The 27784-nt window shown below is 40.0% G+C and overlaps 1 protein-coding gene and 1 long non-coding RNA gene across 2 annotated transcripts in view; one reads left to right on the top strand and one right to left on the bottom strand.

Moving 5' to 3' along the window:
* Positions 1–27784, top strand: part of LOC116076268 — a 135629-nt gene that overhangs the window by 94111 nt on the left and 13734 nt on the right. The gene's annotated exons all lie outside the window — the stretch shown is intronic.
* Pah (phenylalanine hydroxylase) overlaps positions 9633–27784 on the bottom strand; it is a 62071-nt gene continuing 43919 nt past the window's right edge. Inside the window, exons 6-13 of the mRNA XM_031349947.1 lie at positions 25517–25713; positions 22996–23131; positions 21947–22016; positions 17059–17115; positions 15166–15261; positions 14533–14666; positions 11651–11766; positions 9633–10230 (exon numbers count right to left, since the gene is read on the bottom strand). Of these exons, the coding sequence (XP_031205807.1) occupies positions 10184–10230; positions 11651–11766; positions 14533–14666; positions 15166–15261; positions 17059–17115; positions 21947–22016; positions 22996–23131; positions 25517–25713 (853 nt within the window). The 3' untranslated portion in view covers positions 9633–10183. The remainder of the gene's footprint in view (positions 10231–11650; positions 11767–14532; positions 14667–15165; positions 15262–17058; positions 17116–21946; positions 22017–22995; positions 23132–25516; positions 25714–27784) is intronic.

Raw genomic sequence — 27784 nt, 5'->3', positions numbered from 1 at the left:
TGTACAGAAAAGGTAATGAGGCAATGGGGCTTTGTTTACATTAACATTTCTGAATTTACATTCCTGTAGCTCACTTTGAATAATTGCTCCAAGGTACAGGATTTAAGGAAAGGTCCAAAAATACCTATGATGAATCCCACTGTCTGCTCCTGACAGTGCATTGTGGGTATCTTTCTTTCCTAGAAACTAGTTGATTAAGACATAAGTCCACCAAGAATAGCCACACTTCCTTTGCTGTTCACATCATCAGCACCTCAGTGTTTATGCAGTTACACTGAGTTTCCTTCTAGAAAACTATACACTGTAAGACCCAGTTCCCTTCCTCAGTAAACAGATTCCTGGCAATAGCCTCGCCTATAAAATAGAAATTGTCCTCTACTTTCAGCAGGTGTTTGGTGTTACTGCTGATCTTCTTCAATTTGAGGTATTTACACAGACCTACAGACTTTTTTACTTTGTAACAAGGTCTCTCCTTTGTCCATAGTGGCTGTAGTAATAACCCTAGAACCAATAATTCTAAGAAATGCTTACTTGCTTAATCAAGTCTGTAACATCTTCTCAACTCACTTCTGTCAGGTTGTGCTCTGAGATAGCATGGCCTCTTTCCAGCCTCAGGATCTATAAATTCCATTGTGATATGTGACCCTTTGTGGTTCTCTCATAAAATGATGCTATTGGTGTCCACAGGAAGAGTGAAGACTAACATATTCCAGATGTTTAAGTACTTGGAATGCATTGGTTTATTTAATTTCTATCAACCCCTCCCCTAAAGTTGTATCTATAAATGTATCATTGATTACATACCTAGCAGTGAAATAGTCAGGTTGTGAACCTAGTCTTTCTCTAGTTTGTAGAATGATATTTCTTGGGTACAAAGGAGCAGGAGAGCTCAGTATACAGCTGTCTATGCATTTGGGGTTAAAGTTTAGCATGTGTACTGACCTCAATATATGTTCATAAGCCACTTACTTTTAGAAAATATATGATTTTGAGGGTCAAAATCCTACATGACTATGACCTTAGCTGTATTTATTTTGGGTACAGATTAGCAGTCACTTGGAATCCTCTACCAAGTTATAGGATGAAATGATAGCCAAGGTAGTGCTTGTGGGATGATAGTAGTCCATATTGATTTTTTTTTTTTAACTTGGTTAACAGCCAGTGGTTGTGTAGTCTGGAAACCACGGAGCTATCCAAAATAGATGTGAATATACCTAAAATTCAAAAGAAAAAAGAAACACGGAACTTAATCACTTCCTTAGATAAGAGTTTGTGATTTCTAATCTTAAAAGACAACCATTCTGGCTATACATATGCTGCTGGAGCCATGGGTCCCACCATGTGTACTCTTTGGTTGGAGTTTTAGTCCCAGGGATCTCTGAGGGTACCAGTTAGTTCATATTGTTGTTCATGCTAAGGTTTTGCAGACCCTTCAGCTCCTTGGGTCCTTTCTCTAGCTCCTTCATTGGGGACCCTGTACTCAGTCCAATGGATGGCTATTCATCAATGGGAAGTGAGGCCCTTGGCCCTGTGAAGGTTCTATGCCCTAGTGTAGGGAAATACCAGGGCCAGGAAGTGGGAGAGGGTGGTGTGGTGAACAGGGGGAGGGGAGAGGGAACAGGGGATTGTTTTAGTTTTTGGTTATTTTATTTTATTTTTATTTCTTATTTTATTTTCTTTTTCTTTTTTCTTTTGGAGGGGAACCTGGGACAGGAGATATTGTAAACAAAGAAAACGTCTAATAAAAAAAATAAAAAATAAGTAAAAAGAAAGACAATCATTCTGGAACATGTATGAACAATCTATGACATCATTGTCATGGCTGCCACCATCATTGTCATCAACCTTGTCGTCACTGTTGCCATTGTGTCCTGATTGCTTCTGTCATAGTGTTGGTTCTCTCATGAGTGAGCACTAAGGGAAGGATGGTATTGTAAACTGTTTCTTTATTACCGCTGAGGAGAAGAAAATGGGAGAGGGAGGCGGGGAAGCAACTGAAGCAGGAAATATTAAAAAAGAATCACCCCTCAAACTTTCCTGCCCCGCCGGACCACGTTCTTGCTCTAGTGCCTGGTCAGCCTCAACACTATGTCCCGGCGGGGTCCTGCTATCCTCTCCCAGCTAGCAAGATCATCTTGTTTACATGCAACGCCCCACACACCCACAATCAGCTATCTAGCATCTAGTTACCCGGTAGAAACATGACTCTTAAGGCTTAATTATCCAATCAAGTATATATAAATAAGATCGCAATTTATAAGATGCAAATACAATAACTTCAGAGCCAAATGATAAAGATAATTATAACCTTGTAAATACCTTATCTACTTGTGGCTGTTTAAAACCGCGGGGTCTGGATCATCTTCCTGTTTGTCTGCCTCCATGCTGATTCTCTCACTTTTTTTCTCTGACCTCCAACTTCCTCACTCGTAAACTTCTAGCTCTGCCTCTCTATTTCTTTCTAGTCACAAACCTGTCACTGCCCTAATGTGATTGGACAGAGAAAATGCTGCAACAAGGGACAACGAAGGTTAAATGCTGAATGACTGAGCAGCTACTATTAGAAGCAACTGAGCTCAGTTCCAGAGGTGAAACTTTGGAGCCAGTAAGAAAATATTTGTCAGTTCTTCTGGTCAATGGTGGAGAACCACCAGAGGTCTATTCATGTTCATACATTCCTGGTTCACCATAAGAAGTAAATTGCCTCAGAATAAAACTAAACTTTTAACAAAAGCCTTTAGGAACTGGAATTGTGACACATCACACCAAAGAATAGCACAATAAATAAACTGGCCACCATCAGCATCAGAAGCTAGGTGTTTTGATAGGACAAGGCATGACCCTAACACTTTGTGCATAGAAGTTGTCGTTCCACATAATGCTGGCACGTTTCTTGTTGACACTTTTTGACTAAGAAAAGGACAGAGCTGTGATGTGACTGCCTGTACAGGGGTGGCTGGCACTTGGCTAAGTCAGGAGTTGAACCCAGTGATCTTGACTCTGAAATCAACCATGTTATTCCATCTGTCTTTATGCAGGACTGTAGCTGGCCTCAAAGTAATGATTATTTCTCCTGCTTCAAGCTCCCAAATGCTGAGATAGTGAGAATGAGCCACCATTCTGGCTTCTTAATCTATGCTTGCTTCTTCAGCTCCAGCTTTCTTGTCTATGCTAGATGAAATTTTTCTCTAAAGAAACATACATGCTGTTTCTCATAGCTTCTTCTGCAACTAAATTCAAATTCTCCTAGGTGGGGCTAGTGATAAAAACTGGTGACAATTAGCGTTCTCCTAAGCTCTATGAATCTATTCATTACCCTTATCACACCTATTGTATTTCCTGTACTGATGAAGAAAGCAAACTACAGGTAATGAAAGAAACTTGCCTGAGGCCATATACTCAGTCAGGGTTCAGCATCTGTGACTTACTTGCTTAATCTGTTCTGCTGCCCCCTTGTCTAGTCTGCACCACTCCATGGTACTGAGAACAGTCTTGAAATTGAAACAGGCTTAGTATACATAGCCAGTCCAGGACAACTGACAAATCTCTATCCTTTTTGCTTTATAAAGTCTGAAACACAATGAGATGCCCTTCCTTTTCTAGGCAGACCTACACATAACTGGTTCTTGTTTTATGACATAGATATATAAGCTAGCCCCAGACTTAGGAATGTCCTGTTGCTTGTGAATTTCCCTCAGGTTAAATCACCCTTGGTTTTTGAAGCAGCTCTGGGCTATAGATGGAAAATCTTTCTCCAAGGGGCTAAAAGAAGGTGTCACATTAGTGGATATCATCTTTACATACTGGGGTCTTTTCTGATTTCAATAGTATTTGTCATATATATGATATTGGAATGAAAATAAAATCAACAGCCAAAATCAAATTCACATCAACTTCAACCATATCACTTTTTTCTCTTTAAGACAGTATCTTTTGTTCATCCTTTGTTGCTTATTGATATGACAATCAAAAAACTAAGTTAAAATAAACAAATGTAAATAAATACATGCACACATACACATTCATATATGTATATACACACATACGTATTCACATACACATAAATATACACACATACACACACTCACATTACATATACATACATACACATACACACATACATGCACATTCACACATACATACATATACACACATATATACACATATATACATATGTACATACTCACATACACACATACTTACACATATGCAGAAGTGCACCCACATACTAACATACCACACATACATACACATATGCAGAAATGCACACACATATATACAAACATACATATACTTATACACACATACATACATGTGTGCACACTATAAGAAAAAAATTTTTAAACAAATACATCACATGACAATTGCTGAGAACCCAAGAGACTCAGCCAAATGAGCTCTTATAGTAAGATCTGTCAAGAAGCCTATTTAACTCATTAATCGCATAGATGATTAATCCAAAAGTTGTAATCACCTCTTAAGGTGCTGTCTGTTTCCACCACTTATTATCTCATAACTGGAATTAATTTTCAACATGAATTTTGAAAGAGACAAAAGAGTATAAGGTAAAGAGAGCAGCTTTCAGCTTGGGTCCCAGTCACAGCGGTGACCACTGTCGACATTCCTAATTGCCACACTTTATTTCTTATACATACAAGATATTACTATCCTCTAAAAACTGAAAATGTTTTTCTTTTCTTCATTTTATAATATATACTAGATTTCCCTAGTGAGAATATATATGTACCATATTCCACTACACAGACAATATCTAACCAACCTCTTCCTGGTAGAAGAGGTTTGTTTCAAGAAACTTACTACTATAACACATAAGCTTTTTGTAGTGGGTGGGAAATTAATGCAGAGACTTATAACCTATCAAGTACTGATTGTAAGGTAATATGAATGCTCAGCTGTGGAGGGTCATCAGCATCAACTTCTTCCCTATTTGAAGCTCAGGAATATAGAAGAGGGTAAGGAAAGAGTATGAGAGCCAGTGAAGGGGGCTGTGCTGTCCTCAGATTCTCTTTATGTGGTAAAACATTCTGACCAAGAGGAACTTGGCAAAGACAGAGTCTATTCCAGCTTACAAGTCTAATCATTCAGAGCATCCAGTGTAGAAATTTAAGCAGGAACTCACAGCAGGACCAGTAGAGTAATGTTGATCTCTAGCTTGCTTGGCTTGCTTTTTAATACAACACAGGTCTACCTGTCTAAGGCTGGACCATCCTCCATCAGCTATCAATCAAGAGGATGTCCCACAGACATTCACAAGCCATTCTGGCAGAGTCAACTCTTTATATGAGTCTTCCTCTTCCCAGGTGATACTAGGTTGCATCAAGTTGTCAATAAAAACCAACTAGAGCAGGAGGATAGCTGTGAAATCCTGGCTTCCGAGTGACAGGACATGGCTGCTGTATACATCAACTCACAGCAGCTATGGATACCTGCACAAGACTTGAACAAGATGGAGCTAGTCAAAACTCCAGGATGGAGGGTGACAGAGCTCTTAAGGCATCACCCCTGGTGGATGAGTCATTGATGACTGATGACTGCTGAGGGAGGGATAGTCACCTTTGGAGATGTAGCTACTGGTAGGTTGTCCATGCTCCAATAGATGGCTCCATACCCATGCACATATGGGTAGCTCTAACTGGGCATTATTAATAACAGTAAAATGGAGGACACGAAGTTAGAAAGTTGAGAGGGTGAGAGCACTAGAGGGAGTCAGAGGAAGGCAGTGGCTATGACCAAAATGCATTGTATAAATACATGAGATTTTCAAAGACGACATAAGAATATTGATCTGAAAAGAAAATGAAGGGGGGCAGAAGAGTGTTAAGACCTTCAAATGGTGGCTGAAATATGGATATTGAGAAGAGCAATATTAAATAGAAAGAAACTCTACTACAAACAGGTGGGGAAGGACAAGAAGATAGATGAGGAAGAGGGAGGAGAGGTGCTGCCAATTCTGATTAACAATCTCTGATTAACTAACAATTAACAATTTGATTAACAAGCTCTGTCCTTAAGAAGTCATATTCGCTTGGTGAGGGAACTCCAGATTCAGTGAGAGACTCTGTCTCAGAAAATTATGTAGAGAGCAATAGAAGAAAACACTCACCATTGACCTCCTACCTCCACGTGAGCAAGCATGTATACATGCAGCCACACAGATACTAACATAAAACTAACTTTGTCTGTCTCTCTGTCTGCCTGTCTACCTGCCTACCTACCTGTCTGTCTATCTATCTATCTATCTATCTATCTATCTATCTATCTATCTATCTATCTATCTAATCCATCTTTATCCATATATCTACTGTGTGGAGGACTCTGACATGTCTCTCATTCAACTTTTGCATACTTGGATATGAATAAGACCACAAAGGAAGCAAGCCTGGCCTCTTTTCAACAAGTCATTTCATCACCAACATTACCTTCTAAAAAAAGAACAGTGACTTAGGCCCTAATATCACTAGCTCTCTATCTGCTTCTTTCTCTGTTGGATGTCCTAGCAAATTGTCACTTGTCATATGAGGACATGGATGCTGAGCTCCAGCCTGCTGCAAACATTGTCCTTCACAGGGAATTCCTTCTTCAGTTCTTTGGTTTTGGAACTTTATGGGCCTCCTAGCTCAAAGCTGAACTCCAGCAGCCCAGAGAACACACATAGGGGTAGGTAGACTGTTCCGTAACTAGTGAAAGACAGTTCCATCAGCACAATACTTATTCCAAAGGTTAGACCAGAGACTGACTCAAACACAATACAAGGACCAGAAAGTGGGAGCTGTCCTTGGTCCTGGCAAGCATTGCCAAATGGGTATTTAGGGCCATGATCAGTCCCACCTTTGGGCAACTTCTGGGAGGAGTTTGGAGTTGCTGAATTTAGTCCTTTACATATTTTGCAATCAGATGTTTTTCTTGCCTTTTAGTTGGGCCTTTATATATTTTGATAGATAGATAGGTAGGTAGGTAGATAGGTAGGTAGATAGGTAGGTAGGTAGGTAGGTAGATAGATAGATAGATAGTATTTTTATTCCACACGTTGCCTTGTCACTGTTGTTGTCTTGCTCTGTTTCTTTAATCAATTTTGAACTAATTTTCATATATGGTATGAAATAAAATCCCAACTGTATTCTTCTGTATGTGTATATTTAGCTTTTATAATATTATATTTTAAAGTTTATCTTTTCCCTTTGGTATATCTGTGACACATTTGTCAAATTTCAACTGACCATAAATGTGGATTTATTGCTGGGATTCTTATTCTGTTAATTCCCTGTATGCCTTTTTTCACATGACAATTCCATGATATTTTGATTATTGCGGTTTATAGGACATTATGAGATCAAGTAGTGCAGCATCTAAACCTTTATTCTTTTTGCTCAACATTTCCTTAGCTAATAAGGAGCTTTGAGGGATCTTATGAATTTTATAACATATATTTCCATTTCTGTTTTAAAAAATCAGTGGAATTTTGGCAGGGATTACATTATATATGTTAATCGCTTTAGATTAGATGGAAACTTGAAATTACTTTTTTTAGATTTCACACAATGTATTTTAATCATATTCACTCCACTCTCCTCTCCATGGCTTCATCCTGATCCAGCCCCCACACTTCCTAATTTCGTGTTCTCTTTATGTTTTAATACTCCACCAACTCCATTTGTACTTCCCATATACTCTTGATAGTAGAGGGGGGAAAACATTCTTAGATGGACTTATTAACAATATTATTTCTTCTAATCCATGAACATAGTATATCTCTCCATTTGTCTTTCTTCTTCGTAATTTCTAATTTGGGGTATAGGGTAGAGAGATAACATGGCGAATAAAGTTCTTGCTGTGTTAGCAATAGAGAGTAGAGAGGTAGAGAGAGCATGGTAGGTAAAATTTTTGCTCTGTAAGCATAGGACTTTAGTTCAGATCCTCGGCACCCAAGCAAAAGGGCAGGTAAGACTGCATTCACATGTAATCCCAGCACTGAGGAGTAGAGACCAGAGGATCACGAGCTAATTGGCTGCCTATTATAGATAATCAGTGAGCTCAAGGTTCAAAAAGAGACCATGCTCAAAAATTAAGGTGAGCAATATTAGGGCAAGAAACCTAACATTGATTTCTGAACTTTAGATGAATAAGGACAGGCAAACACATCTGTATATGCATATATTGCTCATGCATAAACATGCAGATGCATGCATATATTATACATGCACACAGACCCCAAATAAATAAGTGAATTTAAAAGAAAGAATAACCTGGGGTGTTTCAAAATGTGGCTCTCTAAGCATCTTGACCAGTAACCATAAATGGGAAGAGATTAAGAGAGTGTCCAGGTTTATTGTTCATATTACAACTGGTCTTAGCAGTACTCTTGAAGAAGCACCATGTAAATTCCCTAAGACTTAACTGCTTCAACGATCAATTTTGAGGCATGTAAAAAATGTTAAATCATAGCGTTAAAGAACATGACATCTCTTTGTATCTCATATGTTACGTATATTCATGCATGTAGAAGAATTTTAATCCAGCACCATGGCTGTTCTGGAAAGGAATCACATCCAAAATTATGATCTGGCCAGAATGCATACACACCCTGGATTACACTATGATCTGGCTGGAATAGTACATACCTTTAAATTCTAACAATGAAGGTAAGGTTAGTTTGTAGAAGGAAACAACCATATTTGAATGTGACATCTAATTGAGGGGTAGACAAAATGACAAATCAGAGAGAGATTTGACAGAATGAGTCAGAGATAGGATACATCCAACTCACATGAGAACAGCAGAAGGGTGTATTGTATGTGTGTGTGTGTGTGTGTGGCAGTTTTACCAGGATAGTTTTAGAGAGACAGGATATAGAAAGAACAAACTAGACACAGATGAAGACAGAAAGAGTTAGAAGATTAGAACATATTGCCAAAGTTAGTATGAGGCCAGACAGAGCAATTCATTCAGAAGCCAAGAGAAGCCAATTGAATCAATCAGCTTGGAAGATTAGATTGTATAGACATTAGAAACTTCCAGGCCAAGGCCTAGAGATAGTTAGATCAAAGAAGAAAATGTTCTGAACTCAGCCCAAGCTATACATTCATACATCCTGAGTATGGTTCTCATCTCATCCCTTTATGTGGAGAAATAAAAGCACATTTACACTCGTAAAATTCATAACCAACAAAAATCAAAATCTGTTGACTCTCCTCAACTGACTTCAATTATCACAATGATTCATGCAGTGGACTGGGCTCCTGAGCATCTAATTTGTGTCACAAGATTTTCCAGCTAATAGATATCTAGAGCAGTGAGTGAAATAGTTCATTCGAGCAAGCATTTGAAACTTTAGATTTTGTGATATTAATATTATTAATATTTTTCTCCAACATAGATAAAACTCTCACTTTTCTAATGAATTTACTACTTTAAAATGTGTCCAGATATTTTTCCCATGCTTCATAGATATCTACTGCATCTTTGGCTAATATCTGTTGAATCACAAGTACCTTCCAGATATCTCTCAAATATATTTGAAAAATACCATGAAAATGGTGTCAGAAGTTGTGGAATCAGGTGGGTAGGTCTTTATATCCCAACAGTTTGTAGCACATAAAATAAAGCACACAGAATGTTTTATATAACGCTCTAAAACTTTATTGCTTGTAACTATCTTAATAGGGTCTTAGATCAGAGGAGATTTACGTAAGCAGGTTAACAAAGCAGTACTCAGAGCCAGAATGAGTGAATGTAGAAACTAAGCTTTGTAGATTACAATCTGTACTGAATGGAATAATTCATTCCTGATGACACTCAGCCATATGTATTCCATCCAAGCTTACCTGAGAGGTTAAAAATGAACAGGCGAAGCCCAAATGATGTGAGCCCCAAATTTCATGAATGTTGATGAGGGCTGAGAAATTATATTTTAAACCAAATTGAAGGTATGAGATAACTAAATCAAATCTGACTCTGAATGACCTACCACTGGAGGGTTTTAATATACTTTCATTTCAGAGAATTTTAATTTATTTGGTGATGCTCCACTGTGTTAGCAAAACATAATAAAAGCTGACATTTCAAAAAAAAACTTTTTTCTTTGGAGGAAAGAAGCAGTTACTACACTTCTATCAGCAGCGTTTTGGTTGACCTCCTAAGTTCTATCCAAGACGCCATTTTCTGTTCATGACTTTATTTTCTGCAGGGCATTGCAAAGGATTCCAACCTCACCTACAAAAGAAGAACAGCAAGAAAAGTGAGCCACTCATTAATAACTGCATAGCCCAATATGGTTCTGGGATGTCTCATCCTAAACTTCAGGATGCTTGTAGCTTAGTTCTGGAGACTACACTAGCCCCGTTCTGGTGTGTGTAAGGAAACCTAGGGTCCCCTGCATCATTTGCTTCCTCCTTTCACAAGCTGTTTCCTGGAGCTTCAGGGTTTTTTTTTTTTCTAAGCAACATGTTTTCCAAAAAAATTGCATAGCTCTTTTTGACATACCTATCCATAAAAACTTCAAGGCACTAAGTCATTAAACCTAAAAGAGTGGGATTTATTTAGGTAGAGTTTATTTAAGTCTCCCATGTTAGAGTCATCTGAGGTTCCAAGTATCTTCACAAATTTAGGAAATTTATTTTGGCACTCTAACTCAGAGTTATGATATATTTTCAATTGTTTGTGATAATTTCACACAATGGTGAAATCAATAGGATTTCAATAAGAATAGCCATCACAGGCTCAAATATTTGGATGTATGATCCTTATGGAGTAGAGCTACCCAAGAAAGATTAAAAGGTGTGGCCTCAAGGGACTGGGTGTGACCTTGTTGGGGGAAGGGTGTGACTGGAAGTAGGCTTTGGGGTTTCAGAAGCCCAAGCTAAGTCCTATGGTTCTTTCTCTCCATGCTGCCTGCTTATTCAGATATAGAACTCTCAGCTGCCTCTCCAGCACCATGTCTGCTTTCCTACCACCATGCTTCCTGCCATACTGGTAATGAACCAAGCCTCTGAAACTGTAAACAAATCTCAGTTGAATAGTTTCCTTTATAAGAGTTGCTGTGGTTCTCCAAGTGACTCTGATACACACGAAAGTTCACACAGAAAACCCAGGCTATATTGATGGACACTTAGACCCAGTTTTGTGTAATTGAGTGTTGGGGTTGTGAAAACTTTGATAATCATAAGAAGTAGAAAGGAAACAATTTTAAAATACAATGGTGAATCAAGAGAGAGAGATAGAGAGAAAGCGAGAGAGAGAGAGAGAGAGAGAGAGAGAGAGAGGTCTACTCTAGACATGTGATAAATCGGCGTTGGACATCTCACATAGGCATGGAAGAGGACTATCTTAAACAGAAAGGATGAAGGCAAAAGCCAGGAGAAAGCACAGGGACCAAAAGCTAGAGGATTATTCCAATGGCTATAGAGAATTAGGCTATAGAGATGGGATGGGGTGTCAGAGGTCAAAGGAAAGGGGAATATGAAGCAATTTGCATAGTTCTTTTCCCCCAACTATGGCATATGTGGAGATTTTTTTCTCCTTAAGTCAACACTTAAGAAATTAATTTTTGTATAATTACATTTCTATAGGAAATGTAGACACATAGCCTCTATTTCTGGGAAAGAAGGTACTCCCAGCAGGTGTGACAACTTACTATTAATGGAGTCAGCCAAAATCTTCAACTGCTGAGCATTATCCAGGACCTCAACCCTTAGAGTATAGGGGTCATAGCGAACGGAGAAGGGCCGAGGGATTGTGGCAGCAAATGTCCTGAAACCAAAACCAAGGGCCCCGGATGAAAGGCACCATTTACAGATAGGTTATCCTGAAGGAGCTCCAAGTGGCTTTTACCTTGCTGTGAGCTCTGAAGCTTCCTAGAACAGAGGCTCAGATGCTGAGCTGAGATGTGAAATACAATTGAATGGGGTCCTATGGAGAAGCCTTTGTTTGTGTGAATGGGAAAAGGCACAAAATACAATGAAACCACAAACACTTGTTATGTAAGATAAAAGAGTAAATGAAACCTAGGCAAAGAAAACTATTTAAAAAAAAAGAATCTCTAAGGTACTTGACAATCAATGCAAACAGAAACACAGCCATGGGCAATTGAATAAAACATTGTAGGGGCAGGGAAAGTACCATGGATTAGGTGTCTGATATGAACCAAAGACCACAGTAAATTCTAAGAGCTCTAACCCTTTAAAAATAGTATTCTTACATTACCATTTACTAAAGTCATAAGAATTAAGTAATGTCACTAACCCTGGCAACCTGCTCCTGATTTGGGTACTTTCCCGCATTTCCTATGCATGACTTCTGTGGGTATCTCCCAGGAGGATCTTTATGAGTGGCATTAAGATAATTAACAAGACACTTCAAAGACACCTCAGATATTTTTCCTATGATGAAAGTAAATGCTACCGTATTGAAAATGACAAGTATTGGGACAGACAGTTGGTTGCCCCAGGTTTGACAAGAGAGCAACATCCTAAGTCCCCAAGTGAGACTGTCACCAGTGTTCCTTCCTCCTCAGTTATAGCCCTCATGATCAGAGACAGTGATTCTTCACCTTGATTCCTCACTTCCTTACTCTTCAGCTCAGAAGGGCATGGCAAGCGTTGTCATGTCACAGAGTAAGTCGTGGTTAATTGTTGCCTTTTATTAGTGGCTGGGGACTTGCAAATTTGTTATGCTTAACTCCCTATTTCCCCTCTCTGAAAGGAGCTTTCAAAATGGGCTGTTCTAGAGACAAGTCCCTAGCCAGCAAGTAATCCGTCCACAACAGCAGGAGAAAGATTGTTATCAAGCAGTTTGTCAGATCTTTAGTCTCAGCTCTGCCACCAGAGCCAGGATCCAGGGGAGAATACCCATTATTCTCTAAGAATGCCAGGGTGAGTGGCATTACTTAATTCTTAAGGCTTTTATTTCATTTTGCTGAGGGGCAACGCACAGAGACAAAAAGAAAAGCTACATTCAATTAGTAGCTGCTGCTGTGTGAGAGAGAGGCAGTCCTCCTCAGGAACAGACAAGTCCCCCGATAGTTGATCCAATCCCAAACGGTCAGCAGCAAACACATATATCTGTAAGAATACTAAATGGATTCATCAGGTTTCATTGAAGTTCAGATAGTGGAGTCTTGGGGATAGGATGAAGAAGAAACTCCAGAGTATAAAAAAATATAAAAACAGTGCAGGAGTTTGACAAGAGGAGAAAGGGGCCCATCATAGGCAACAGCAAATGGACTTGTGGACCAGCACTTTAATTTCTTAAAACATGTACATAAAAGCTGACATTGCAGGGACCCAAATGCCCTCTGTCCACCATCCACCATCAATAAGGTCGTTTTCTAAAAGTGGTAGCAATATCGGAACATCCATGCCCAAGTAGAACTCCAAGTAGACTGTCCCCTGTTTAGATGAGGTTGCATAGCTCATAGACAAGGTTTTCAACTGAGAGGGCTGAGAGTCGCAGAGTCTGGGATACCATTATCAGCCATCTCTGAACTTCTCTGAGACCACTCCTTCATCAGTTATTTATGAAGTTCCTACTATGTGCCAGGCACTGTTAAGGGGACTAAAGAAAGTACTAAATATTAAAAGAATTTTTAAAAGATCTTCTATATATGGTGCTTTTCTAAATGACATATTAGTAGTCAATAATTACTCTGAAGAAAAGATAAATCACAGAAGGTGGCAGGCTGAGGGTTAGAGATTTAGTAGACACATATCATATAATCACATTTCTGCCAATGATGTACTTGCATGATTATGATAAAGATGCAAGATTATTATCTCCAAGAGGCATCATACACAAGCATGCAACTCATGGGTTTACAACTCATGTGTTTATGTCTGTGTGAGGGTCAACAACAGTACATTAACAGCTGTACAAAGGTGTTGTGGTTATAAGTATGCATAGTTAGTACTTAGTAATGCTGACAAGTTCCTCTGCCACTGGCTTATATACTAAATATATTTTAATTCTAGTGTTCTTCTGCTTTTAAAGATAAAATAATATGCCATATTATACCCACAACAGCCTCAAACAGCTTGAATTTATTATGTCATTTCTGCCATTTTCTCTTATGTGATTTTATCTTATTTGGTTCATCATGACCTTAGGCCATCCAGTTTATATGTCACACAGTCTATATCCTGGCAGATACCACCTTCCATGTTCATGTATGTAATATGCTAAGATGTTCACACAATGTTATGAAGAGGAGATGAAGGGAGCTTTGCTGGTATCTGGGAGAATAGAGAGAAGAAGATACTTTCCAAGACTCGAAGGCATCTGGCTAGTTTGGTGTGGTGAACTTTCGTAGCTGTTTGTGTTGAGCGGATAACACAGTTTTCAAATTTAAACTGGGGTAGGGAAATAAAGTCAATACATCCAACCTCCCAACAAAATGGGAAAAAGATGAGTGTGGAGATAGAATCTGTGTGCACAGTTGCTGTGGACATTTGGAGTCCAGGTAGCACTGCTAGCCTGATTCAGGAAACCCAGACAGCCAGTGATACCCTTTGGTAACCTCACCTCACTTTCTCCTTGGCATCATTGAAACTCTCCGCCACATAGTACAGGGGCTGGAACTCTGTGACAGTATACTCCTGACAGGCTGTCTTCTCTAGCTCCAGGGGCAGGAGCTTTGGCTTGTCCGACAGGCAGTACTGCAGTAAAAGTTTCCAGTTACGTCTGTTCCCTCATGCATCCCATAATCCACCTGTCAAGTTTCTCCCATCTGCCCCTTTCCCTACCCCTGTGCAAATTCATTAAACTGAGACATTTAGCATGGACTAGATTGAACTCTTCATAACTCATCTGAAACCTACAGTAAATTAGAAGGTAACAGTTCATTTCAAACTCTTTCTAATAGGAAGTTCAATAGACATTGTGAGAGCCAAACCTACCTACAAACTTGTAGTCCTAGATCAGCCTTGGGCTCAGGAGGCCTCTTCTCCACCCAACCCTGTTGACATACCTTAATTTCTGTCTCTTAACAACATGGATGTAGTCAAACCATAATTGCAAAGTACCAATTGCCTGGGCAAGTGCACCCACCAACATCTACTAATAGACACTTGTACTTCAGCAAAGCCGTGAGGCTGAGAGTGATCCTCTGTACCCCTGCTCTTAAGTACCTATGCTTGGTTCCTATTAGACTCATACCTGTAATTCTCCAAAGGATGACAGGAGCCCAGCACCATATGCCTTTATAGAATCTCCTTCCTTGCAAAGCCCAAACTCCACAGTAAACCAGTAAATCTGACACAGAAAGCAAGCAAAAGGTACATGTCAGGAATAAGCAAGGCATCCATCCAGATACCAAAAGCACTAAGATGATATGATTGGTAGGAGTCTGTGAAGATATGTTCTCTGAACCAGTGTGACCTAGAATCACTTCTGCATCCCATGCCTTATTCTATCTAGTTTATTGAACCGATGGTGGATGAGTTACAGTGTGATATTGGACATGTTAGAATGTACTAAGATCCTACAAAGACATCCCCAACAAGTTCCTCTCTGTTTGACAGAAATTTCTCCATACCCTTTGCTTTTCTGTCTGTGTTACAAACCAGAATGATAGATTTTTTACATTGCTTTTAGATTATTAGGGTTCATCTGGTAGTTTTATCAGGCAAAGAAGTGGATGGTTAAGGAATTGGATTATGATAGTCAATGAGGTGCACACTTCATCTGCTATGGGAACATGAAAGAAACATGGGATGAAAACATGGGAAAGGATGCTGTTTAAGTCAACCTCTACATGTGTGTTCCCAAATTATCACACCCTCTTCCTTCAGCACCCTCTGTTCCAACATGTCTCTGATACTTGGCCTGGTTAAGAGTTTTGGAGTTCTGGTACCCAGAGAAGACCAGGGCTCAATTTGATGTTCAAGATGATCACAATCTTGGAGAATTAGAGATGGGTTAACAGGTAAGTCTCTTTGTTAGACTAAGAAACATTAAGTCCAAGAAGTCATCAGAGCCCAGTCAATATGACTTCATCACACACAGCAAGTCTTTAGCCCATGAAGTCAAAGCAACATACTTTCATTGAGACACAAAATTAAAGGCACAGAAGAGATGTGGGTCTGTTTCAAGTCCTGTGTACCATTATGGTGGTTCCTTGGTTATTAGTAAGGGACATGATGAGGTTCTCTGAATTTTAAGACTTCACTTCCTATAAATAAATTCTATCCACTTTTTCTCAATCCCTTTGAAAGCTGCTCCTCTAAGATATCTAAAATATAAAATCTCATATTCACACAATTTTTTTAACTCTTTAGGCCACCATGAAATACTTATGAGATGGACAACAAATTTTTATGCCCATTTTTAGAGGTAAACAACAACCAAAAGCCTGAATCTCAAAGTAGATGTTCAGAAACCAAAATCTAGAAGTTTCTGTCCTTTCTGAGGCAGTGAGAGGATGAACTTCTAACTGGACATATCCCAATGCTAGCTTTACATCTGGGGTAGTTTTTAATTTAATATGAAGTTTCATTTTTTAATCTTCCAGGCTGGGTATATAATAAGGAATATGGTTCTATATCTAGAGAGGGACATACTGAAACTGGAAAATATAAGGAAGTAATTTTCCAATGGTACAGATCTGGCGTTTACATAATTCCCAAGTGTACATGGCCTCTGCTTCTCTTGTAAGTGGGAAATGTTTGGCAAGAATGGGAATTCCAGCCTCATTTTTACCACCTGTCTGAGAATAACCCTAAGGCTGGATCTAGTGCAGAGCTAGAGTGGTAACCACTCTCCAAGAACTGTAAATCCATCTAGTTCCTGACATACTTTGAGCCAAAGGATTTCCAGGGTTGTAATTATAGCTGGTTGGAGTTTCCATGAAGATTCTATTAATAAGAATTTGGAGATATCTACATGCAAGCTGATGTAAAACTCAGCCCATTAAAGAGAAACCAAAATGTGACATTCTTATCATTATTTCAAACAGCCCAACTGCTAGGGAGAGAATAAATCTTCAAAGATATGAAGATCACAGCCTATAGCATACCCATAATCCTGCCCCTATGGACAAGAAAAACTTACTGTGGCCAATTTCTCAATGTACTCATCAGGTGCCCCCAGCGATGCAAGCCCAATTTCCTGTGTAAGGAGAGACATAGTCACTGGCATGGACCATATTAAAACTTTAACCTCAATGCCCACCTGGCACACAATTGTGGGCAGGGTAATGGATGATTAAGTACCTTCTGAAGGGCCCAGATAGACCCTAGATATTCTTAGACATCTGCCCCAGCCAGGCCACATAGAAAAGAGGCACAGACCTCAAGAGCAGAGAAAAATATGTCACCATACTTGGTTCTTTTGTACTTTACAAAAAGATACCCTATGCAAGGTCACACAGTTAGCATCTAATATGTCATCTCTTGACTGCAGTCTAGTGAGTCCCACACACTCAGCATGAGGCTGAAATTTCTGGGATATGGAATGAATCTTAATCAGGTTATCTTTAAAATACCACAGAAAGACTACAAATAAGTGATTATATCATTCCAGAAATACACATTGCAAGAGTACCTTTTATTCATCTGCTTTAATTATCATCTCTGAGGCTTACTGCCTCTGTGTGCTAAACTAGGCCTAATCTTGGAAGCTTCTAGCCTCCAGTACAATCTAATGTAGGTCTAGAACATTTTATCCTTTGAAACTTGCAGCTGAATAAGCTCACCCTTTCTTTTCTTTCTGATCGATTGCTGATTGGTTCAACTCAGCTGTTCTAGCTTAAACTCCTCTCCAGGCTGACTGATTCTGTCTGGCTTCTCTCAACCTCTCCTGAATTGCTCTGCTTGACCTCAAACTATCTCTAGGAATCTGTTCTAATATTCTGACTCCTTCTCATTCTCTAACTCATTGTGTCTTCCTGTGTCTGGCTTTTTCTCTCTTCAACTTGTCACTGTGTAACTGTCCTAGTAAAACTGCCTCTCCCTTCTCCCCTCTGCACTGCTCTCTTAAGCAGCTTCCCTTTCCTTTCTCTTCTCATGAGACTTGGGCATATCCTATTCTGTCAAATCTTTCTCTGATTCATCACTTTGTCTGCCACTCAGTTAAATATCACTTTCAGACGTGGGTTCTTCCTTTTACAAATTAACTTTGCCTTTGTTGTTTGGGATTAAAGGTATGTTCTAAGAATGTGTCTTTATTCAGCCAGAGAAACTAAAGGTGTGTGCTAAAGCTGAGCCACAACACAACAAGAAACAGGTTTTTCCAGTAAGCAACACAATCTCAAAGTTAACTGTGTGGTCAAATATCCTGCAACAACACATAGCTGGAGAGTATGAAGTGCCATTGATCATCAATTACAACCTCAACTACAAAATTCCTCTAGTGGTCTTTTTGTCTCTTCAATATCTCCCCTTATTTCTTTCTGTGTGCATCTTTTCGAGCATATACATTCATCCACTCCAAATATGTGCACTAAATGCTTCCTATGTGTCAGGAAATTTACAAAATTGGAGAATACTCTTGGCCTTGAGGCTTATAGTAAAGATACCCAATTGTTAATATCTTTTTAGACATGTAAAAGTTTGTCAAAGTCTTGGGGTGGGGGAAAGAAACACAAGGAGAAAGAGACAAAAAAGAATTTCAAGCAATCTTGGGAAGCCTTCATTATTAATTTGGGTTCCTGGGAGGCATCACCAAGAAGGTAGTACTTGGGGAAATATTTGAATGTTCTACTGGTTCTACTGATGATGGAAGGAAAGTTGTTGGTTCAACTCAGCTGTTCTGGCTCAAACTCCTCTCCAAGCTGACTGATTCAATATGGCTTCTCTCTCAGCCTCTCCTGAATTGTTCTGCTTGATCTCGAACTAACTCTAGCAATCTGTTCTAATCGTCTGATGCAAGAGCCAGACCAAATAGCAAACATACAATCAGTGAGAAATCTCTCTAAGCAAGGGAGATGTAGGCTACTTCAAGAAGCAGAGGGGGGCAAGCATGCCTGGAGCACAGTGAGAGTGTTCGTGGGTAATGTGGAAGATGTTAAGTGCAATCGTGTGAACTTTTTAAAAAGATATTTTAGGACTTAGGTTTTTCTTTTCAGTGAAGCAAAAACCTATTCTAGGATTTTAATAACTTTACTAGTTTTCTTCTTTGGCAATTTCATGCATGTATAAAAATTATTCTGCAGTGGACATGATCTAGTCTATGTCATCAAAGACTGCTCTAGCTACTTTGTAAGAATAGACTGTAGGGGTCAAGGGCAAGGACAGGATGGCAATGAGGAAACTTCAGGAAATCAATAATGAATGATAGCAGCTAAGATTATATTAGTGTTAGTAGATACAATAAGAAACAATCAATTTTTATACAGTTTGAAGATAGAAAACATAAAGTTTTCAGAAATATTGGTTGTTTCAGAGAAAAGAGTCAATAATAGGATATGGTTTTGGTTTGAGTGAGTCAAAGAATGGGTTGCCATGGACACATAGAAGGAAACCTAAGGGTAAAGAAGTTTTGAAGAAGACTCAAAATTCAGCTTTGGACAGGAATATAGAAATGTATAATCAACATCGAAGTGGAGATGCTGACTTGATGGTTCATAGGTAAGCCTGAAATTGGCATTGAAAACAAGATATGAATGTTCCTCATTATATTACAGATGGTATTCAAAGCCAGAGGTTGGCTAAGATAACAAAAGGAATGTGTGTGAACAGAACAAAAGACTATGGATTTTGTCTATCATGAAGCAAAAGGCTGCATACTCTATGTTACTGTACCTCTGTTTGGGTCTCACCTGGAATTTGGCATACACTATTCTTGTAATAAGTACTGTCTGATTTAAGGTAAACCAAATTCACATAGCCCCTAGTCTAGCTCTACTACTCCATCTCTCTTCCATGACTACAGTACCCATCTTATTAGATAGGCCAGTCCCAAGTTTAACTGAATCCATCAATAAAACTGAGGTCAAATCCCTCACCTTTTCTCTTGACATCATTTTTTTAAAGATATGTTTTAAAGATATGGTCTCATGTATTCCATGCTAGCCTAAAAATGACTATATAGTGAAGGATAGGCTCTAATTCCTGATCTTCTAGCCTACATCTCCCAAGTGCTGAAATTCCAGGTGTGTGCCACAACACCCAACATCTTGTCATTGTTCTTTGCAAGCCAAGAACTTGAATAAAACAAGGGCCCCCAATATCTCTCTGTACTCCACCATCATCCTATATTTCCCTACTATGGTAAAAAAAAAAAAAAAAACCACCATTAAATCAAAAGAAAATATTCTCATAAAACAATTCTTTGCCCTGGGACTACCTATGTCAAAGTTGAGCACGTATCAAACAGATCCTACAATGTCTGTTGATATTATTTGTCCACTCCTTACCAGGGTTATCCAAAATGAAAATGATTTCAGCAAGACTTCCAACTGCCCTCCAGCTAGACAGAATATCTCTGGAGTCAAAAATTTCAAGATTTCTATTCTCCAAGGAAAAAGCATCTAATTCTCCTGTCACAGTAACAAGTCCATGTTTTCAAACCATCTTGAGCAATCAACACCATCTTGGCAGCCCTAACTACACTATTGGCAATAACACTTCCACAGTTAAAGTTCAACCAGGCACTCCCACGTCTCTAGTCCAATGGTTTCTCGGCTCCATATTTCCCAAACATCACATGGTCACATGAAAGTAACAGGTGCTTTTGTTTGGAGAAGTCAAGGAATCAGTTGAACTTTTTATTTGATTTGTTTCAAATATCAAGGGGCAGCTTCATTGTCCCATGGTGGAAGTAACTTCTTACAAGTAATGGGAAATGCTTGTAAGTTCGCACGCAAGGTCATTACTTTGAAATTCCTCCTTGGGGCAATGTTTACTCATGAGTCATCCTTGAATCATAGCTCTTTCTAGTGAGGAAGAAGACTAATAAGGAAGGCATGTCACTGATCCAAATCTGTAGAAACTGAGGCACAGGGCAGCCTCACAGCTTGTCCTACTTCACACAGCTATGGGTCATCAGTGCTCTGGATTGGGCCTCTGAGTACCTTAGAGACAACATTTACTCTTCCATGATCCCAGTTACCCATCTGTGTTTTCAAATATTTATAGCCTTTTTTATCACCTATTTGCCTGTGTGTCTATGTGTGGGTATGATCACACAAGTGCAGTTGCTTGGAGAGACCACAGTCATCAGATACAATGAAGCTAGAGGTACAAATGGTTATTAATTACCTGATGTGTGTGCTTAGACAAAAACTGGTCCTCTATAAGAGAAGCATATTCTTCTAACTACTGAGCCATCTCCCTAGACCCACCCCCACACTCCCACCCCACAAAACTGTGTTTTAGACTCCTCCTTAGTGATGAGAGAGAAATAGCATAATTTTAACTCATCAGAAAACAGTTGTGAGCTTTCTCACTACTGTAAAAAATTGATTGAGGCCATGGTGCTGTTTTGACAGTGGCAATGCAACATCTGGCTCTTTCTATTATCTTTCTCTCTGTTTCCTTCTTTCTTTAGTCAAGTATACATAAGATCGTTAATGTTGGATTCTTGGTAAATGTCATCTATGGAGTTCAAGAATACATACACATACATATACGAGATGCAAAGTGCCAAGGTCTCTAAAAGCATACTAGATGTAAAGTAGGAGATGATGTCTACATAGAGATCAGAGATGCTCTCATCAGTGAGAAGGCTCTTAGTGTCCACCTGTTAAGATCATTGAGATCAGCAAATTGACCTGAGGATGGGCAATCACCAACAACCCCTGGCTGTAGTTCTTAGAATGAATGTTCAACCCAGTCCACTGAACCACACACCCTTTTCCCTACCATTCTTCTCAGGTAAGATCAGGATCATGTAATTGTAGTGTTTCTACTCTAACAGAGCATGTGACAGCCCCTCCATGAGGGATTAATTCATTCCGGCAATACAGTCCCAACCCAATGACTAAGTCTTTGTTCCTTACCTGAGAAAACTGCGCAAAGCTGCGATCCGAAAACAAGGGCACATGTCCCAAGAGTTCATGGCAGATATCACTAAAACACAGAAGGCACAGTGCTTAGAGGAAGGGCAAGTTAAACCAAGCTAGATTCAATGATTTTATATGAATAAATAACTCAGACACCTGGAGCTTTGCTCTCAAGAATAAGCACTAGGCAGAGCAAAGAATCCCATGGGGAAAAAAGGGATGAAAGAAAAGGAATAAAAGAAAGGAGAGGAAGGGTCCTCATGAGTCCTTGGAGACAAGAGGGGCTGAGATGCAGAGCTGAGGACCCAGAATTCCTATGGGTCTCTTCTCAGATACCAAAATGAGTTGTGGGTTACAGATTCCTCCCGCTCCAAGTCTTCTCATCACTAACTTATGTGAAGAAGGATACTGTGTCTAGTTATTCCAATACATACTTAAAATAATAGTGTTGTTCTTCTCTTGGCCCAGAGTAGGTCAGCAGTCAAAAGAGAAAAGTTACATTTATATAAAACAGTGACAGGTCCATAGTAACAGGTCCTTTCTAATTAGGATACATTGACATCAAGAAAAGGGAGAAATGATTAGGGGATTCATACTGATCTCTTTGGATCAATTTCTATGTAGCTAATGACCCAAATAGGCTAATGGCCCAAATAGGAAGCACAGTAGCCACCAATTATCTCCTTAGCCAATAATCTAGGCAAAGAACTGGAATCATCCAGATGTGCATTTAGGAGATGCTGAGGTCACTTGGGTACTCTTGTTCCTGTCCTATTTGGAACTTTGGAGCTTGGTGGAACCTCTTTTCCTGGAACTCAAGGAGTTCCAGACCCTTGGTTCACAGGATGTCCAAATCTGTGCATCCAAATTTCATCTATTTGAACAGAGAAAATCCACAGAGTATGAGTTTATCTTAGAACTATGATCAAATAAAGCAGGCAATGAATCATGGGGGCCAGCCTGTAATCAACCTGATCAGTATTCTTAAAGCCGGTAGAGCTTGTACCCATTGTGATTGGCAGTGGTAGCCAGAGAATGATACTTACGGTTCAGGTGTGTACATGGGCTTAGACCCATGCCTAATGTACTGTGTGCAGTGAAAGACTCGGAAGGCCAGGCCACCCAAGAAATCTCGAGATGACAGTAAGCCAGCAACAGGTCGGAGACGGAAACCAGTACAAGCTGGAAAGCAGAAAAGAACCTAAACCTCAAGGTTTATTATAAGTGGTTCACAGCCTGTGGGTTATGACCCCCATGGGGGTGGCACCTTAGATATCCTGCATATCAAATGAATCAAATGTTATGATTCATAATACTAGCAAACTTGCAGATATAAAGTAGCAATAAAGTAATTTTATGGTTGGGGGGGTCACCACAATATGAGGAACAATATTACAGGATTACAGCATTAGGAAGGTTGAGAATTATAAGCCTTATGATAAATCCAGAGAGGCTACAAACCCCTTTGTAAAGAACCAATGCCCAAGATCATGAGCTTTTCCAAGAGAGACTTGGTTTCTGGTCTCTGCCTCCTTGGCTGCTTTGGGTCACATAACCTTACATTGTTGAGCCTCAGTTTTCTCCCAAGCAAAATGTCTCTTGGCACTACTGAAGAGTATCATAAGCATCAAAACAATAACTACTAAAAGTTGCGTAGCAAAGACTAGTCCATTGCAAACATCCAAGTAAATTTCTCTTTGATTAATGTTAATTAGGACCAAACAAGTTTCCACTATTCATGTTTTCTGAGTAGCAAGGAGATGTATGATCAACATCAGTAGAGCATACTACAAACATTTCCACCTTCTCTACCATGTCACATACAGCCCATCCTGGGAGCAGAAATGTCCTGTCTGACTGGAGCAACAGAGAAGAGAAATTTTGCATCCAATCTCTCTCTGTCTCTCTGTCTCTCTGTCTCTCTGTCTCTGTCTCTGTCTCTCTCTCTGTCTCTCTCTCTCTCCCTCTCCCTCTCTCTCTCTCTCCCTCCCTCTCTCTCTCTCTCTCTTGCTCTCCCTTCTTCTCTTTCTCCCTCCCTCCTTCCCTATCCCTCTCTCCCTCTCCATCACCCCTCCTCTCCCTCTCTCCCTCTCCATCACCCCTCCTCTCCCTCTCTCCCTCTCCATCCCCCTCCATCCCCCTCCCCTTTTCCCTCCCTCTCCCTCTCAATCTCTCTCTCCCTCTCCTTTCACCTCTCCCTCCCACCTCTCCTATCCACAATACAGTGCATACTGATTTCTCTTAGTTTTACAGTACAGGACAAACTGAGAACTGGTAGGTATTTCCCTATTCAAGGGCTAAAGTATTAGATGTTTTTGAGCACACACCTATACCACACCCTCTAAATAACTTCTTAAAAGCTACCAATTGATAACCATCCCCCACTTCCTAGATCTGTTTCTTGGTCTACTCTAGAGTGAAACTAGAATAGTGGCATTGCAAATGACAATAACTAACACTACATACTACCTATGTCAGGCACAGCTTTCAGCATTTTGCACAAGCTATATAGCTTCCCAACTGCTAGCATTGATGTTTTATCATTCTTACTACTGGTCACAGCATTAGGGTTAAAGCTGCAGACCATCTTTAGGACCTGCTCTCTCTCCTGTCACTGCACATTCATTATTAATTACTCTTTGAATGTTTGCTCCTTGCTTTATCCTAGAAGTAGAAGGGACCTCGAAGATCATCACCTCATCTGATCTGTTCCCATTCTAACCTACCTCCCTGCCATATAGTTTTCTTGTCCATTTCCTATCTATTCATAGTTCTAATGTATAGAAAAAGTCTTCCCTTCTATAGGACTGTGGTCTGTCTCCCTACCTCTCCTTATTCAGCTAGCATATAGTAGATGTTCAATACGAATTAGTCAACTATTTGGGTTTTGCTGAATGAACTGAATGAACATCAGGAAGAAAACCACACTCTCCCTTGGAAAGGCTACGCCAAAGTTCATCCCTCAGATAATGTTCCACTGAGCATCCCACATCATCAGTAACCCCCAGACTCATGGAACACTGGCTTCAGACCCAGCTCTATGCCGGGTGCTTTCATATGCAACATCTATCTCAGTCTATGAAGGATGCCAATAGGGTGACTGTGTCTATTTGACAAACGACAACATGAAGCAGCTTTACACAAACAGAAAAGGTCAAAGGCAGGATCTGTCCCAGATGCATAGACTCAGAGTGACCAATTCTTGGCATTGGCCCACAGAGAGCATACTTTTTCCTTTAACTGACATTGCACCCATTTCTTAACGCGAGCTGCAGGGTAAACACTAGACAAAGCACCTTGGGCTTTGAATATGAAAAAAAATCCTTTCAGAGACAGATATATGGTTAAAAAAAATTCACACCTGACATTCTTGCATGGATGGAAAATGGATAATGGAGGGGAGAGGGAAGGCGGGAGACACTGCAGCTGGTTCTTTCTTCCTTGGAGACTTCATCCTGCACCATGCCACCCAGTCTCACAACAGCCTCTATTTACCCCCTTCCCCACTCCTCACTCCCCCTCCTGCCCTCTACTGTCTGGCAGGCTTTGACCCTGATGTGGACTTACTCTGTAGAAACTGAGAAACATCTTCCAGCTGCGGGATGTTGTCTTCACGGAAACCGCAGTACTTTTCCAGAAGAGGGAAAATATGGTTGTGCTCATAGCAGGCGTGTGTTTTATACAAGGCCTTCAGCGTCCTGAACACAGTTCCCCAGGTCTTCTTCTCCTCCTCTGTGTATTCCACTCGAGGGATGGGCTGCCCACTAGAATACAGGCATGGAAAAGATGTCTCAGCAGGGAAGGGTGAGGGCACGTGATGTGGTGAGGTCAACACAGAGACTCAGGGCCCCAGAATTTGTGAGGTGCCATCAGTGACTGGCACAGACTTCCAGCATAGTTTGAAAGACAAAAGTCTCATAGGAAACCTTATTGTGTTGGTTTTCCCATGGAAACATAGTTTGGTTGAGGGTTTGCTATCATTTTTGGAAGGCATTTGACCTTTCTGCTCTTCTCAGAGCCTAAGCCAATGGTTCTCAACCTTCTTAAGGCTACAAAGCTTTTATACAGTTCCTCATGTTGTGCTCACCCCCAACTATAAAATTATTTTTCATTGTTACTTCATAACTGCAAGTTGGCTACTGTTGTGAATCATAGTGTAAATATCTGATAGGCAGGATATCTGATATATGACCCCTGAGAAAAGATTGTTTGACCCCCAAAAGGGTCGTGACCCACATATTGAGAACCATTGCTCTAGACTGTTCAAGGTAGAGATTATTTTCAGGGACTAGGAAGGTGGCACACATATAGAGTAGATTGTTCAGAGCAGTATGAAGAATGAGAGCAGAGACAACTGGACAATTCAGCTTCTTTCTAAACAAAGACACTCAAGTTCAGGAAAAACATTATAGTGTCTGGTATTATGTCCATGAAAGCAATCGACTCTGGCTATCTTGGATTTAATAGATGTGTGATGTGTGATGTGTGTGTGTGTGTCTGTGTGTGTGTGTGTGTGTGTGTGTGTGTGTTTAAAACTTGTCTGGGAAGTTTGCACCTGCTGAGCTTGATGCTGCTGATTCTAGGAAATTATGAAGTTGTTTAAATTTAGACTAGGGTTCAACCGTGTATAAATCTATATATCTTAAGGTGTTTGTGTGTGTGTGTGTGTGTGTGTGTGTGTGTGTGTGTGTGTGAGAGAGAGAGAGAGAGAGAGAGAGAGAGAGAGAGAGAGAGAGAGAGAGAGATGCTGCTTGTCATAAGTACAGAGATTTATCAATTAACAAAGTTGTGGACCAAACGTATGACACTTATAAATATTGGGATAGGGAACAAAATGAGCAAGCCCATGCTAAGGCATAAGATATGTTTGTATGTGCCAGGTTTGTCAAAGAATCTACACAAAACCCCTGTCCCACTGTCCTGAATGCCCTGGGGAGGGACTGTCAAGGACAAGTGGTTCTTAACAAGCTCCCTAGGTGACTGCTACAAGCTGCAGTTTAAGAGTCATTAGTCTGGAAGCTTCTAGGCTGTGTCCTGAAACAATGAAAACCAAACAAAGCCTGACCTCCTAGGCTGGGGACTGTTCGCTGGGCTGCAGGCCTGCTCCTCTCGCTAAGGACACAGAGTCTGGGACAAAGTGGGACTGTTTACCTTGGAACTGTGGATCTGGTTCCAAACTAGGCTCCTCCTGAACTTTCAGAATTGAACCTCATCCAAGGACATTAGAGCAAAAACTGTTATTTTCTAGAGAAAGGTGGGAAGGGACTGGGGAAGAATGATTAGATTGTTGATTGAGAAATGAGAAGGTCTCAGGCTCAGAGGATCTTCTGGTTACCCAGCAAAGACTGCACAACAGGGTCAGACAAACTTTTGCCTAAGATTGTACCATACTCCAGGGTTAAGTAGTGAAGGAAGAAAAGAAAAGGGCTTTGGAAATAGAAACTGATTTAAACCTTGCCCTGCCACTTCTAAATGTGGAGTCTCAGGCAATTTAGTAAAATTTCTATGAGCCTTAGTCCTTCACTACATATATAAAGTAATATATGTAGGTATATATATTTATATATTATATATATTCATAATTATAGTACTAATATTGGAACTTCAATAACCACTGCTCATTAAAATAACTAGTTCTCTTTTCAAAGAAAGGGACTGATGGACCAGCAGCACTCCTCTGTGGTTAAGGGTATTTACTACCAAGTCTGCCCAGAACCCACATGGCAGAGACAGCTGAGATTCACACAAGTTATCCTCTAACTTCCATACATGAGTCATAGCAGGTACACACACTCACTCTCTCTCTCTCTCTCTCTCTCTCTCTCTCTCTCTCTC

The sequence above is a fragment of the Mastomys coucha genome, unplaced genomic scaffold, assembly GCF_008632895.1.
Source record: "Mastomys coucha isolate ucsf_1 unplaced genomic scaffold, UCSF_Mcou_1 pScaffold4, whole genome shotgun sequence".
Classification (NCBI taxonomy): domain Eukaryota; kingdom Metazoa; phylum Chordata; class Mammalia; order Rodentia; family Muridae; genus Mastomys; species Mastomys coucha.
This window is presented reverse-complemented; position numbering and strand designations above follow the sequence as displayed.